General features: G+C 35.2%; 1 protein-coding gene across 1 annotated transcript; it reads left to right on the top strand.

The window, feature by feature from the left end:
• The first annotated feature begins 9,402 nt into the window (after positions 1 to 9,402).
• Positions 9,403 to 12,636, top strand: Asciz (ASCIZ zinc finger protein). Its single transcript, XM_085955632.1, has one exon. It carries the CDS (start codon positions 9,542 to 9,544, stop codon positions 12,344 to 12,346), a length of 2,805 nt encoding a protein of 934 aa, XP_085811758.1. The 5' UTR covers positions 9,403 to 9,541; the 3' UTR covers positions 12,347 to 12,636.
• The last annotated feature ends 2,945 nt before the right edge of the window (positions 12,637 to 15,581 follow it).

The following is a 15,581-nucleotide window of genomic DNA, read 5'->3' as shown; positions in this document are numbered from 1 at the left end:
ATAATTCACAAGATTTAAGAATGTACCATTCTAATAATTGAACATACATATTTTTTTAAATCACTTCTGAGAAAATATATTGTAACCAATAGAAAAAATCTTTTTGAAAAAAGAAATACACCCGGCAGGAATCGACCCTGCATCTCCTGGGTTTACGCCCCAGTCCACGAATTATCCACTATACTACGAGGTGACATACTTATGACGACAAACTTTAACTATTGGACTTTTAATATCTGCTCATCAGCATTCTTCAAAATCAAGCGACTATCGGCGATCGGTTTTTGTTTATTAAATAAAAGTAGATATCTACTACTTCAATTACTAACCGACGTCACGGATTTCTCCAATATTTTATGATGGTACTTACTCGTACTTGCCAACAATTTTATATTAATACTTTTTCCAAAAAAAAAAAAAACTATTTATATATATCTGTATTATATCTATATATTTATATAATTAACAATTAAACTTATTACAAACCACAAAATAAATATTATATATTTACTATTTTAAGTAATAACAACACAAAACAATAGCATGTTTAAATTAATCACCATTGGCTAATATTAGATAGGTACCAATATCCTAAGTATATAATATTCACCAAATAAATAGTTACTAACATACATATTAAATTAAATTAACTATCAGCGCATTCAAAAATAAATAATAGCATCGCCTTTATTTTCATAGAAATACCTAGATTAAAAGTAAAATAAAGACAAACAATGTTTGATTAATAATAATTTGAAATAATAATCATTTATTATGTCATGGAATTTGCCGGGTCATACTGTAAAATTCATATAACCGTTGGGATTTTGTGTCATTTATCAAAACAAAATGCAGTTATTTAGGTTAAAATACTCACTTCCATAACTTTACTGTAAGTTAAGGGCAAACTGGTGATGTATCAGCTATGAATGATCTCTTAAAATTTGATGAATTCACTATTAAAACAATAGTAACTTTAAAAACAATATCAATAAGACGAAATTTGAAAGAGGATTCCAGACGGCCGAAAAATATGAAAGTGGGCGTGATTGTTTTAGAGCTAGACAGCGTGAATGCGGGAGCGAGATGCACGGCGTCAGCGCGGTTTGATTGGCTAAAGTCAAATTCGGGAAATAAACACTCAGTCAGAGATCTATTTCGACCGAAATTAACTTGGATATTTAGGTACGAATAGTTGGACATTCGGGAGAACACCACGGAGTAATTGTAACTTAACATGGGGTATTCGGGTTTTTTTTTAAAAATATCTCTGTTCCTAAATAAAAATATATTGTTTTTATAAATGATTTCGGTAGAGTTCAATAAAAGAAATTGAACTGCATTAAAATGTCAATTTCGACAAAAATGGATATTCGGGAAACAAAATCTATAGCGACGATATGTTGAAATTCTCAATCGAATAGAAAAGGACCAAGAAGTTCTGCGTAGTTTCAAAACCAGGAAACTACAGTACGTCGGCCACATTATGAGACGACAAAAGTACAGAATTCCCCAGCTTGTCATTCAAGGAAAGAACAGTGGTAAGCGTAGCAGAGAATGATACCGCATTTAATGGTTTAAGAACCTCCGTGATTGGTCCTCCACTGAACTGTTCTAGATCGCCTAAATGGGTCTAAAATTACCTTAATGGTGGCTGACCTCCGCTAGGGCATGGTATAAAAAGTACCCTTTGCATAACATACAAGACTAAACAAGTAATCATCGATATTGTTATACCCCACACCTAATAATAATAAAAAGTATAATGATATAATGTCCTATTCGACAACTCAATCGAGGGCATTCAGGAGACAATCGACATGTTGCATGACAACTCGTCTCACATTAGTTTGGAAATCAACGCGACGAAAACCAACGTTTTATGCAACAGCACCTGTCCTGATCCAGGTTTCCTTCTGATTAGCGAGGGGCAAATATCGAGAGCGTCGACAGCTTTAAATACCTGGGGGGTACACATCACGGGAGATGGCATTTTGGAGAGAGAGCTCGCTACCCGAATAGGAATGGCTGGAGCAACATTCAACTCGATGCGGAATGTCTGGGACTCACATTGTAGTAGGTCAAAACCAAATGCCGCCTGTTCGACGCTTGCATTCTGACGGTGCTGCTTTACGGTAGCAAATCATGGCACCTTACAAAGGCTCAGAGCAACCGTATACTGAGCATTGAAAACAGATGTTTGCGACGGATACTGGGTGTGCTGTAGTATGACTTTAGGAGCAACGAGGAGGCGCACCAAGCAGCCTTTCATCACGCTAAGAATGAAGAGGCGGCATTGGACCTGGTTCGGCCACGTGCTGCGGATGCCAGAAGAGAATTTTAACTAGGGTTGCCTGTTCTTCAAGCCAACCGGATTCGGGCGTCCCGGAAGGCCGCTAAATACCATCTATATAGTGTATATTGCGGAGCTACGGTATGCTGGTTTGACCTGGAACGATGCAAAATAACTGGCGAGCGTCAGAGATTCTTGGAGGCGCCACGTGGTGTCCATATGCTCCAGCTAAGGGGCGGATATGGCCGAAGGAGAAGATTTTCTTGCCTTCATATTGTCATGATTTTTAAAAAAAATTAAAACATGGGGCTAATTCTCATGATTATCCTGAATGTGACATTCCTGATGACAACGAATCACGTTAACTCTTTGGTGGAATATTGTAAATCGTTTTTTTTTTATTTCAGAAGTACAATAAAATTATATTTCGTTTACCATATTATTCTTAAATTCCTCCACCAAGTCCAATATTTCTACATATGTAGGTACATTTACTTAGTTAGAGGGACAAAACACCGTGTCCATTATAATTTGTTTTATACATTTTTTTAATTTTTTCATTTCTTAACATCTTCGTAGGTTTAATTGAACAAATAAATAAAATAAAATGTTAAACAACTGCGTTTTATTTAAAAAACACAAAAAATCGTTTTTATGCTCTCCTGTAAAGTTGTCGAAATTGACATGACGTCCTATGCCTCCCGGGTACACATATTTGTTTGGTAACTATTTTATGATGTTTAATTATGGTGTTTTGTATACTTGTAATAATTATTTTAGTATACCAATCTATTATAATTAAATAATATAATGTTCCTCAGAAATAAAACATTATAAAGGAATCACACGGAATAAGTAATTACAATCATATTAACGTGATGCTATAAATGTGAATAATGACAAATTGGTACTGTTCGGTTATCAGGAATACAGCGGAAAACACATTTTGAAATTACCCGATATACTGGATTATTTGTTAGTTTGGGTTATTTTAGGTTAGGTTAGGTTTACCTAATAAATAATCCAGTTTAACGGCTATTTTCAAAATGTGTTTTCTGCTGTATTCCTGATAACCGAACAGTACCGATAATTTCGCTTTTTTTACAGAAAAAGTTACGTTTTCCATCAGTGGCGCACCCAGGATTTAATATTGGGGGGCCCAAGGAGGAGAATGTAAATTAGTCCTATAGGCTCTTTTTCTTCTTCTCAGCCTAATTTCTCGTTTATCGGTTTTTTGTCTATTGCACTCAGTGTACTTACACCATGGTCCCCACATCCTGAAACGGGCCCTCAGGCTAGGATATTTGGCGGGCCCCCTACCTACCGCTAAGATTAAAGGCAGTGTGAAACACTACATTAACGTTCTTCAAATTGTGTTTTAGTTCAAATTAAGGGTACTTATACAGTGAATTATCGGCGATTTTTAATACATCTACTTTAATAATGGAGCTGTCGAGTATCGACACGTAATATTAAAAGAAAATATTGCACAATTATATAAGTAATTGAAAATGTTCATGGCCATAAGTATAATAGCGCCGTAGGCGACTTTTTTACTGTTAAAGCTAATTTATGATGTGTGTTTATCTCACTTATCTGGTCAACCCGACACGCAGGGCCCTCCACAGTCCGCGCCCCTAGGCTAGAGCCCTGTCCGCCCTCCCCAGCCATGACCTACACCACTCCGGGATTCGGGTGGACACCCAGAATTTTTTGACAGTTCCATTAGGGATTGGGTTTATAAAAAAACCTGACATTAGTGTTTCGAAATTTTTGTGTTAGAAATTAAAATCTAAGATTTTTTTTTTTAAAAAGGTTCTGGAGAATTATTACAAATCATTTTTTTGGCGTGTTTTAATTATATTTGTATAAGCCCAAAGGTATAGTTTATTGGCTTTCAATTTCAATGTTTAAAATCATTCTGATAATTTTCATTTTTGGGGGGTGCCAGTGCCCCTTGCCCCCCCTGGGTGCGCCACTGTTTTCCACACCTATACTCTCGGGTCCAGTGCTGTTGACTCAAATTTTTGTTCAGATAAATTTATTTTTTTACTTTAAGGATTTCGCAGTTATATATATTAAATTTATAATCAGATACAAATAAATTTTGTGGTTTGATTACTTTTTGTTTTTACTCCTTCTTATCTGGTGTTGACACTCGAGTTTGAAAATTGGTTCATCGATACGTATCTCTGTCTTATTCCTTAATAATTGACTTATGCAATACTATATCATGCGTTAGAAAAGGACCAACGTATATAATTATTGTGACATACCGTCGCTGTAGGATAGGTTTGTCGAATAGACCAAATGTCAAATGTTCAGGAAACGAAAAACAAATTTCATTATCCTATATTTAAACACATGGAGGTATTTGAATTGTTGTTTTTGCAGCATATGAATGCTGTATTTGTTGCAAAGCAATTTAAAGAAAATGATAACAGTATAAACCACTTGATTCATTGATAACACCTTTTGTTTTCAAATACGCACCGTGGATATTCGACAAATTTTCAGAGCCCTCTGAAAATAGTGGATATTCGACACAGATTTCGGACATTCGACATTCCAAGCCTGAGTGAATTGTTTCAATGGCCATGAAGTACTGAGTGGTCAAAAAGTATGAACGTTAAATGTTTAAATTAATACTCATAATTAATAATGAAATATTAATTATTGATGGATATCTAAGTAACAATCTAATAAAGTTTTATATTTTTTGCGTCATTGATATACTTATCACGAAAATGACACTTACTTTTTGAATTCATTTGGAGTTATTGGTTCAAAAGTTTAATGTATTTGAATAAATACATAAGTATGCATGTTAAAATACTAGGCGATGAAATCTTTATGCAAAATGTAATTTAAATATTTTTGAAAATAGTAAGTACTTATTTTCGTAATTTATAGATAAATATATACCATATTATACCTACTCACCGCATTAGCCCGATGTTCGAAAATTTATCGTCATTACAATATTCCCAATTCTAGCCTCGAAATAAAATGAAACATGGAAACTTTGCTGGTTGCATTAACTTTTCATTATTATATTTTAAATTTTTGTAATCAATATGTAACTGTTTGTTTCCTTAACAAATTAATAAAAACAAATATATTGGTCTGTTAAATGAACTGAGAACTGATTGATCATTAAATATCAATAATAGTAATTATCCTGAAATTAAGTACCTATTGTCACCAGACGAAAAAACCCCTGGCCCGCAATTTCAAATCACAAATCCACAACCTAATCAAACGCCTTCGAATTAGGGTTCACTACCCCTGATTTACGAAATAACATCATCATGGCACATTTCAACAGCGGCGAAAAGGGCGAGTACCTAAGCCCAGCTACTAGGAAATGGTAACTTGCCGAGAGACAAACAAAAATTTACCGTAATTTTGTTTCATCCCTTTGCCCCTCCCTCTTGTCTCATCACCCATAGATCCGTCGTAGATAATTGCCGAGTACAAATTCTCCCGGGAGAGTGGTAGGTGTCTAGGACCACGCGCTCGGCGTGGCCTGGCCACGCTTGTCTCAATATGATAAGTTAGTGAATCTCTTTCCCCGTTATTGTGTTAATAATAATCCCTATAACCACCTCAAAACCACGCGTCGCGTCCTCGACAAAACGTTTTCGCGCCCGTTTGGCCAATGTGTTCAAACACGTGCTCCCACATAGTGACTGCGCGATAGCTAAATCTAAGACTCCTTTAAGTGTAATTAATAATGTAACCCAACCAATGTCTGGAAAGTTAATGTAATTAAACGTCCCTGCGCAGGGAAATTGTCAAATGAAAGACGTGTTTTATCTTGAATTATATGTCCTGATGTCCACACAACCCTCAATCAAGGTGATACTCGTGAAGAACGCTGCCAGCATACATGTGAGTTCTCCACCTATTCTTCTCGGTATCATTCTGTCGCCCATGCGTGAGGCGAACGAAGTCAATGCGACTTCGGGAACCACGACCCTGAGATACCCAAATGTGTGACATCAAACCTATAGTTTTGTGAATTTTAAAAATAAAAATAAATTCTCTGGCGCCCTATTAAAAAAAAAAACCCTAAACAAAAATATATTTCGCCCACGCTACCGTTAAAACAAAGTGAAAATTACGAGACAAACCCAGTAACAACAAATGCGCGCGTAAACTCAACAAGATAAAAATCAAAACCAGGGGTGTTCAACCTCATACGCAGTGTTTAAAAAAATAAATAAATGCAGGCCTTCAAAAGTTAAAACGATGTTAATGTCCATGATGAGAAATCAGTGCAACGAAACCCGAAAATGCCACGAACGTGGGTTCTCACAGAACGGACGTTCCTACGATGCTGCAGCCACCCGGTCTACTGGCAGCTGCCGGGGACCACCGACACCGGAGGTCCTGGAAAAGTCCAGGGTATAACCTGCCTGTCAAGGTCGCCCCCCTCTGCCCGATGACCCCTAGCACGAGAACTCAGCCCTGTCTTCGCATCCCCGCGTCAATCTTGCGACGGCGTCGCCGGACTCGAGCACACGTCCAAATTGCACCTCCCGCCGAACGACACCTGATCTCCGCAACCCTCCGCCTACCCCTGAATAGGCAACCCAGCCCCGACCACTGCAGCAGTCCGAAGAAGCCGATCATGTGACGACACCCTACCGAAACCGGCTACCCCTCCAGAACCGTTGGCACTTGCTGAGGGTATCTCGCAAGACGAACTAGAAACCTCGACGACATCACCCCATAACCACAAAACGTGCCCCATGAAAACCCTATCAATGTGTTACCGACGTGAACCATTCAAAACCCCCGCGATTTATTAGTGAAATTTTCTTTGTTTTATCAATACACGCTCCATTCACATACGTGGTTGCCGATATGAAATTTGAAACAAAAGACGGCAGGGTGGTTTTGTCACCAGACGAAAAAACCCCTGGCCCGCAGTTTCAAATCACAAATCCACAACCTAATCAAACGCCTTCGAATTAGGGTTCACTACCCCTGATTTACGAAATAACATCATCATGGCACATTTCAACAGCGGCGAAAAGGGCGAGTACCTAAGCCCAGCTACTAGGAAATGGTAACTTGCCGAGAGACAAACAAAAATTTACCGTAATTTTGTTTCATCCCTTTGCCCCTCCCTCTTGTCTCATCACCCATAGATCCGTCGTAGATAATTGCCGAGTACAAATTCTCCCGGGAGAGTGGTAGGTGTCTAGGACCACGCGCTCGGCGTGGCCTGGCCACGCTTGTCTCAATATGATAAGTTAGTGAATCTCTTTCCCCGTTATTGTGTTAATAATAATCCCTATAACCACCTCAAAACCACGCGTCGCGTCCTCGACAAAACGTTTTCGCGCCCGTTTGGCCAATGTGTTCAAACACGTGCTCCCACATAGTGACTGCGCGATAGCTAAATCTAAGACTCCTTTAAGTGTAATTAATAATGTAACCCAACCAATGTCTGGAAAGTTAATGTAATTAAACGTCCCTGCGCAGGAAAATTGTCAAATGAAAGACGTGTTTTATCTTGAATTATATGTCCTGATGTCCACACAACCCTCAATCAAGGTGATACTCGTGAAGAACGCTGCCAGCATACATGTGAGTTCTCCATCTATTCTTCTCGGTATCACTATGTAGTAAAAGTTTTTGTCTAAACATGAAAACATTTATTTAGAAAAAAAATACAAATTATTATAATTACAATCAATAGGTACCGTGAAACAAATATAATAATATAATTATGGCTTATTTCTCAATCTGTAATCATAAAAATATTAAAAGGAGTACATTCACATTTTTAAACATAATATCAATATAGTTAACCATAATAACAGCCTGTAGATTTACGTCACACAGCCAAAAATTAAATAATATTATACTGTAATAAATAAATACGAAAAATAATTGATACATTTGTTCGATTCTATATTAAGTAATATGATTGATTATAAAGAAAAATAAATATTAACTCACGGCAGTCTTTGAGTCACCCTATAGATTTTAGTCGAGCATTGGGATTTTGTCTATATCTGACAGTACAAAACATAGTAATTCAAGTTAAAATTCACACTTTCACATCTCTTCTGTAGTTCAGGGCTAACCGGTGATGAATTAGCAATGATTGAAGTAAAACAATTTGAAAAAAAACGTTAGATTAAACCTATAAACTTAAAAAATAAAATGTAAACGGATACTAGCGACCTCTAGCGACCGTTAAAGATTAAATATGGGCGTATTTGGTAGAACGAGAAAGCGCGAATAACTGAGTGAGATGGCCGATGTACCGCGAAATTGATTGGCTAAAGTGATATTCGATAATTCAAATCTTAAGAGTTCTTCGAGCACCGTGATATTCGACAGAAATAACTAATTTGATATAGGTAGTATTTTTGAAATCATTTCTGCATGCTGATTTGTGTAATTAACACGCATTCGACAAAACAACACGAAATAATTAGTGATAAACAGGTTTATTCCACAATTTAAAAAAATATCTCTGTGTTTTGAAATAAATATACATTTTTTATAAATGGTTAAAAGCTCGATTTCGACAAAAACGGATATTCGACAAACCAATTCTATAGCGACGATACCACAGGAGAATTTTATTTAAAATACTCTGTTTCACCTGTCATTTCATAAATAGGTATGGATTCTGAGCACGGTGCCGACCTTTGAATTGTACGATATAAAACAGGTATAGTACGCCCAAAATACTATAATTTTGAATAGTTATCGGGAAAAATATGTAAAAAGTACTAAAATTTCAATATTTCCGTTCGATAAATTGATGCGTAGTTCTATAATTTCACTATATAGGAAGTTTTGAAGAACTTGGAAAAAATTGCTCGAAAAACGTTAAAAAATCCATTAACTGAATTAAATTAAATGTTTTAAAATGAATTTTCTTGAATTTTTCGATAAACATTTTTGGTCGGAAGAAGTACCTTAATAAAAATGGGTCTCGGAGTTTCTCAAATTCTCCGTAATTTTTTTCTGAGAAACAAAAAACCTATACCTACATTCTCAACAGATGACAACGCGTACTATATTTTTTCCTCAAAAAATCCTTTGCAAAGATGGAAACACTGGCGAAATGTCAGATATAGTTAATTAGTCTATGGATTCGCCAATGTTTTGTTTTGACAAAAACGTAATTCATTGTTAAAAAATTGATGTTGGAGTAGGCCCGGTTGATCTGCATAGATTTATTTCTGTTTTCAAAAACATTTGTAGCCTAAAAATATGACGGAGATTTTAAAAGTAACCCCCCCGCTATGGGAACTATATGGGAAAGATGAATATGTTTGTCCCGAGGACGGTTGTGACAGTATCTTCAAGAAAAGTTCGAATTTACACATGCATCTTGTCAAGCATCATAAAATCGGAACTATTGAACCCAAGTCTAGGGATACATTATATCAATTCGCTTGTCCTGTGGAAGGGTGTCCCAGAAACGTAAATAACTCTGCAAAGAAATATTTTGCTTCCAAGAAACTTCTAAAGCAACACTACGCCAAGACTCACGCCGAAAAGATATATTCCTGTACAAAATGTGACCGGAAATTTTCAATTTTATCCGTATTAAATAGGCACAAAGCGTGCTGCGGTGCCAAATATATCTGCGGTGTCTGCAATTGGGAATACAATACGAATGAATCGTTAATTGTACATTTATCACGGAAACATCCGGAAACGCATAAAAAGTATCTAGATATAAATAATTCTTCGAAGAAAAAACCTATGGATACAAATAACCGTGAAGTTTTAATTTATTCAAATGACAATTCTGTGCCAGTGCTAGATGAGATTGTAAAAAATAACAAATGCAGTCCTAATGCCTCTGACGAGAGTGCTAACACAAGTCGAATTGAAGCAAATGACCAAATTAATAACATTAGACAAACAGGGATATGGAAAAATGATATTCCGTTTAACAGTCAAATTAAAATTATAAAAAACATGAATTCAGCAGGAAGTCAGTTGGCAGATGGTAAATCAAAAGTGGAGGTAATGGCAAACTTTAGCAAGTCTATTTTGAAGAAATTACCAATTGTAATTATGTCACCGTCAAACACTTACAAATTATTTAGTAAACCTAATTCTTTACCTGCTGATAATAAGACAAATGGGAAAATCCAACAAATCCATCAAAGTCATGTCATGTCTCCTAGTTCATTATCAAATTATAAAGTTGTTAGTATTAAAAATATTCCCAAGACAACAATGAAAACTGTTAATGATATGAATAAATTTAAAATAGACATGGGAATTAACATTTTGAATGCGTCATCTGAAAGTCAGTATGAGAGTGAACTGGTTTCAAAAACTGGAATCAAAGACAGTTTTGTAGAAAATAAAATTAATGTTGCTGAAAAGTGTAATGACTTTGGAGAAGACTTATCAAATTATGCTGACAGATTTACTCAAACGATTTTAAAGACTGTCAAAAAATCCAATAAATTAGTGACTGTGAAGAACACAGTTGAAACACAGACCTCTAGCATAAATGTTACAAAAAAAGCTAAAATTAAAATAGATAAGGCAACGAACTCAGTTTATAAAAATGGCCAATTCATAACGGATAAAAGTTTTAAAAGAACGCTCGCTACACAAACTATACCAAAACCATTCAAGAACATTTCTAATAGTAACAAGGATTCGCATGTAAACAATAAAATTGCCACGCTAAAACAATCATCTAACAATTCCTCCATTTTAAATACGTATCTAAATCCAAGTAAAGACTCTGAAATAAGTTTTAAGAAATTACCGATTATGCCTAATATAAGCCTCGGTGTGGCTGAAACGCCTGGTGAAACATTATCAAACAAAATAAAATGTACCAAAGATTTTATGGTGGATTCCAAGAATTCCTCAAAAAAGTTGAATAATCGTTCTATAAAAAGAGTAGGCATACTGAAGAAAACAAACGCATGCGATAGAAGCGCAGCTGATGCCATTTCTAAAAAGAAGCATGCTAACCAGACGAATGTTTCATGCCAAAATAATGATAGTACACTCCACGTAGAGTCATGTGATACCACATTAGAAATCACAGAGGCGGATAGAGCTACTGATAGTAGAAGAAATAAAAATGTTATATACTCAATGAACAAACAGAAAATCGAAGCATGCGATACAAAGATGATCATCGATGAAGAAACCGCATCAAATTCAAAATCTATTGAAGCGACACAACCTACTGATTCTGATTCGGCTGATGTTATATCAATTAACAGCTTGACAGATTTGGCCAAAGATGGTGATGATTCATTGGAGAAAATCTTCAACAACAATTCTGATTACCTTGATACATATAATGCAGAAAAGAAGACAGATACTGGGTGTACTCTCAAAACTAGTTACGAAGCGATGTCATCTTCTCAATCGTCTGACCTGAATAAAATTCCCAGCTGCTATGGAAGTTATTCTAATATTGAAACCCAAACAGCTTTGGACGAGTTATTGTATTCAAATATACCTAACAAACAACAGATTCTGGAAAATGAAATAAAGAATGATGATTTATTGTTTTCTAATTTTATTTGCTTGTCTGACATACAAACTCAAACGTCATGGCCAATCGACTATGATATGGATATTGAGAATCTACAAGATAGCTTAGGCGGTAGCGATCATGTGTGTATGGACCCTGGAAGCTTATTCACATCTGCTGAAACTCAGACTATAGATGATGTGCTCGATTTTGTCAGTGATTTCTCGCCAAGCATCAATGATAACGGAGAGAGCATTGCTAACGTTCCAGATTTGTCTTTTAAAGGAACACAAACAGGGTTTTGTTTTTTGGACTCACCTATGAATTACGGAGATATGGACAATTCTATCTTGGGTAATGTTTGTGATTTCACACATATGAGTGGAACGAATTCTGGCAAAAGTATGTGTACCAGTAGCGGTTTATTGAACAGCAAGTCCGATGTCTTGCTGTCATTACCGTCAGCAGAAACTCAAACCTGCTTTGAAGATTGCAATTTGAATGTGGAATCAATAGATGGCGAAAAGGACATAGATAGTACATGTTTATGATATTGGATGTATTAAAACTTTATGTTCTTTTAAAAAATGTGCTAAGACCTACTTAATTCATTTTGTATTATATATAAAAAAATATATTTTGCAATTGTGAACAAATCGCCAATAATTTTATCACATTATCAAGATATGTAATTATTTTGCTATATTCCCAATTTAGATTCAGCACGTAATGCCATATAGAAGTATATTCTAAAATGTTTATTGTTTCATTATTGTAATTATGCCTATCAATTAATATAATACATTTTTATACTAATCACGAAAGACTAATAAAATTGCAAAACAACTGTAATGACAATGGACATTTATTTCCCTACTTATCCCAAGCAATTTTAAGTTTATCCGTATAGGTACTAGACTTTGATAGGTACCCTTTCTTCTCACAGAAAAAAATTATATTGCAGTAATACCCCGTTTACACGTGCATGGATGTACTGTGCACAGTAAGAAAATGTAAGGGGAAATATGTGTTATCCTGCAGTTGGCAAGATTGCGTGCATAAATCAAACAAGATTGGAAGATTCCAAATTGTGATGATTTATTGCGCGCAAGTAAGATTATTTTCGATCTGCGCCTGCGCAGTAGAGCGAGATAGCGATAGAGAACATGCTTGTAAAAAAACGAACTACTCATTTTAAGCTCCGATTTTCAATACGACCTGTCAGATAGTAGGATAAAATGAGAACCTCACGTCTCGCTTACTCTTGAAGAATGAGATTGGAGAGACAGTCAGCACTTTTACGTGTAAACAGTTATTGTCATGACAGTTTAAAATAAGCACAATTGCCAACAGTAATTCCATGCATGTGTACAGGCGCTATAATACTTCAATAATAATGCAGCTTATCAAGATGAACGGGTGGTAGGGTGCGGGTGCTTGTGTAAGTTTAAAGTCAATTCAATTTAAAAAAGATACATATTTCCATTCCTTCTCCTCCTGCCTTTACTATTAGTACCTCCTAACTTTTTATATAATAAATTAGTTGCAATTTGTGAATTCTAACACATATAAAAAAACTACTAAGTAAAACATTAATGGGTATGTGTGAAAATTACTTTGGTAAAAAAAAATAAAAGAAAAATTATAAGTACATGACATGGTAACCTTAGAACAACAAGGTATCATCTGGCATTTATACCAAACTGAGATATCGAGCTCCAAAGTTTTGAATATGAATAAAATCTTTACTATATGCAATGAAAATTGGTAGATATTAACAATATTATTATTATTGCATTTTCAAAGCATTTTATACTAAATATATCTGATATTATCTAATCCAGACATTAAAATTTTGTGATGGAACTTAATTGCTCTGAAAATCGAAAAAAATCTGAGCAACAAAGCTCTATCTGACTATTGAACCAGGGCTTAGTAATTAACTGAATAATTACAAGGTAAAAAGAACTTTTTATATACAACGATTTTAAATTTTCTGTTGAATCATATAAACTTGACTTGATTAGCTTAAACGATCAAAAAAATTTGTGCTTGATAGAAATAATACTGAAATGTCATTTTGACATGTCATATTGATTTCCATAGTAACGCACGTATATATTAATAATTTAGTTGCTAGGACCCCAGACCCCTAGCAACCAATAATGGTTTCGAAATAACTTTTCATACAAAACAGAATTAACTGAAAATGAATTCAATTCTACTTAAAGATGGCTAAAAGTATTAAAAAATGCATTGGCATCGTGTTCTGATATACTTAGGTATTCTAAAAGTTTCAAATGTCTAGCTATTCGGGAAGTTAGTTAAAAATCGATTGCAAGATTTGTACCGGACAAATAAGAATACGAGCTAAGAAAAACGTTGTAATAAAAATACCTTTTTCAAACAACATTAAGGCGATGTCTTTGGCCTAAATTACACATATAATGTGACTTTTACGCCATCTATTTATATTTAAAGGCATCTACCATGAATTTCTAAAAATATGTTAGTAAAAACTTTGGTCGATTCCAACCAGATGGCAGTAAGTTACCATAATAAGTTGCAAGTATGATGAAATTGCCAGATGAAAATAATCGCTAGACAAGAATTCATTTACATATTATAAGAATATAATATATTCTACTTACTATAATATTATTATATATATACTTATTCAAATAATTATTAATTTTTTTAAATAAGTACAATATTTTATTATATCGCCAGGACCGGAAGCGCGTCCGTTGAAGTTGATCGGTAGGCCTTTGTGATTTCTAAGAGCGCACTACGTAGTCTATCAGTTTTATGAATACGCGAAATTCCATGTCCAAATGTCAAGGAAAACTATGACATATTTATAGCGAGAATTATATCAGAAGTCAACATAAATTACTTTTTTATTTTCTTCGCTTTAGTTTGCAAATTATTTAATATAAACTCAGGTTCGCGAATTCTCATACCCCGTTGGATACGGCTATCAGCTAATTCTGGAAGAAGGCAATCATTTTAAAAACTTATCAAACGCGGTAGAACACGTGTCTCAAACTGTGGATCTGGCAAAAGTCGTATGATTTCGATTCCACTGTCGGCATATACAATTAAATCACAGTATTCCTTCTTCGCAATGTACAACTGTCCCTGTATTTGAAACCAATAATTATGTGATTCTTTTAAGTGAAGTACGGAGTTCACAATAGTTAAACATAATATATTGTTTTGTAATGCTGCCTCTAATGCCAGCGCTCCATTGGCGAGCCAAAAGTCCGACGACAATAAGTCTTCAGATTTTTCTACGTTCTGCTACTGGCCAACAGACGTTCAACGAAACGAGTATATAATTAATTTGACGAGTAAAACAGTCGACTTTGACAGCATAGATAATATACGTATATCTGACAGTTAAATCGTGATGGCGTTAAATGATACCGACGTTTTATGTTTTTTGGGTTATTGGGTGGCAGATAATGTAATAACGAAGCAAAGGGTACACAAATACTGGGTGAAACATTGGATAAGGAAACGAACGACATTATCCCACACAAATTTAATACGAGAATTGCGTTTGCAACCGAGCGATTTCCGCAATTATTTGCGAATGTCGGAGGATGTATACACAGAACTGTATAATTTGGTCTCCCCATTTATTAAAAAAAAAATACTATGATGAGGGAAGCTATTTCTCCTCATGATAGATTATGTGCAACCCTGCGATTTTTGGCTGCCGGCGGAACATTCACTGACTTGCATTATAGAACTGCGATTGGAAGACAAACTCTGGGCAAG

The sequence above is a fragment of the Rhyacophila brunnea genome, unplaced genomic scaffold (assembly GCF_057557595.1).
Source record: "Rhyacophila brunnea isolate RB1 unplaced genomic scaffold, BYU_Rbru_1.0 scaffold_5, whole genome shotgun sequence".
NCBI lineage: Eukaryota > Metazoa > Arthropoda > Insecta > Trichoptera > Rhyacophilidae > Rhyacophila > Rhyacophila brunnea.
This window is presented reverse-complemented; position numbering and strand designations above follow the sequence as displayed.

Bases quoted from the DNA above. Each gene is read 5' to 3' on its own strand.
- Asciz (XM_085955632.1), top strand. From the start codon at position 9,542: ATGACGGAGATTTTAAAAGTAACCCCCCCGCTATGGGAACTATATGGG.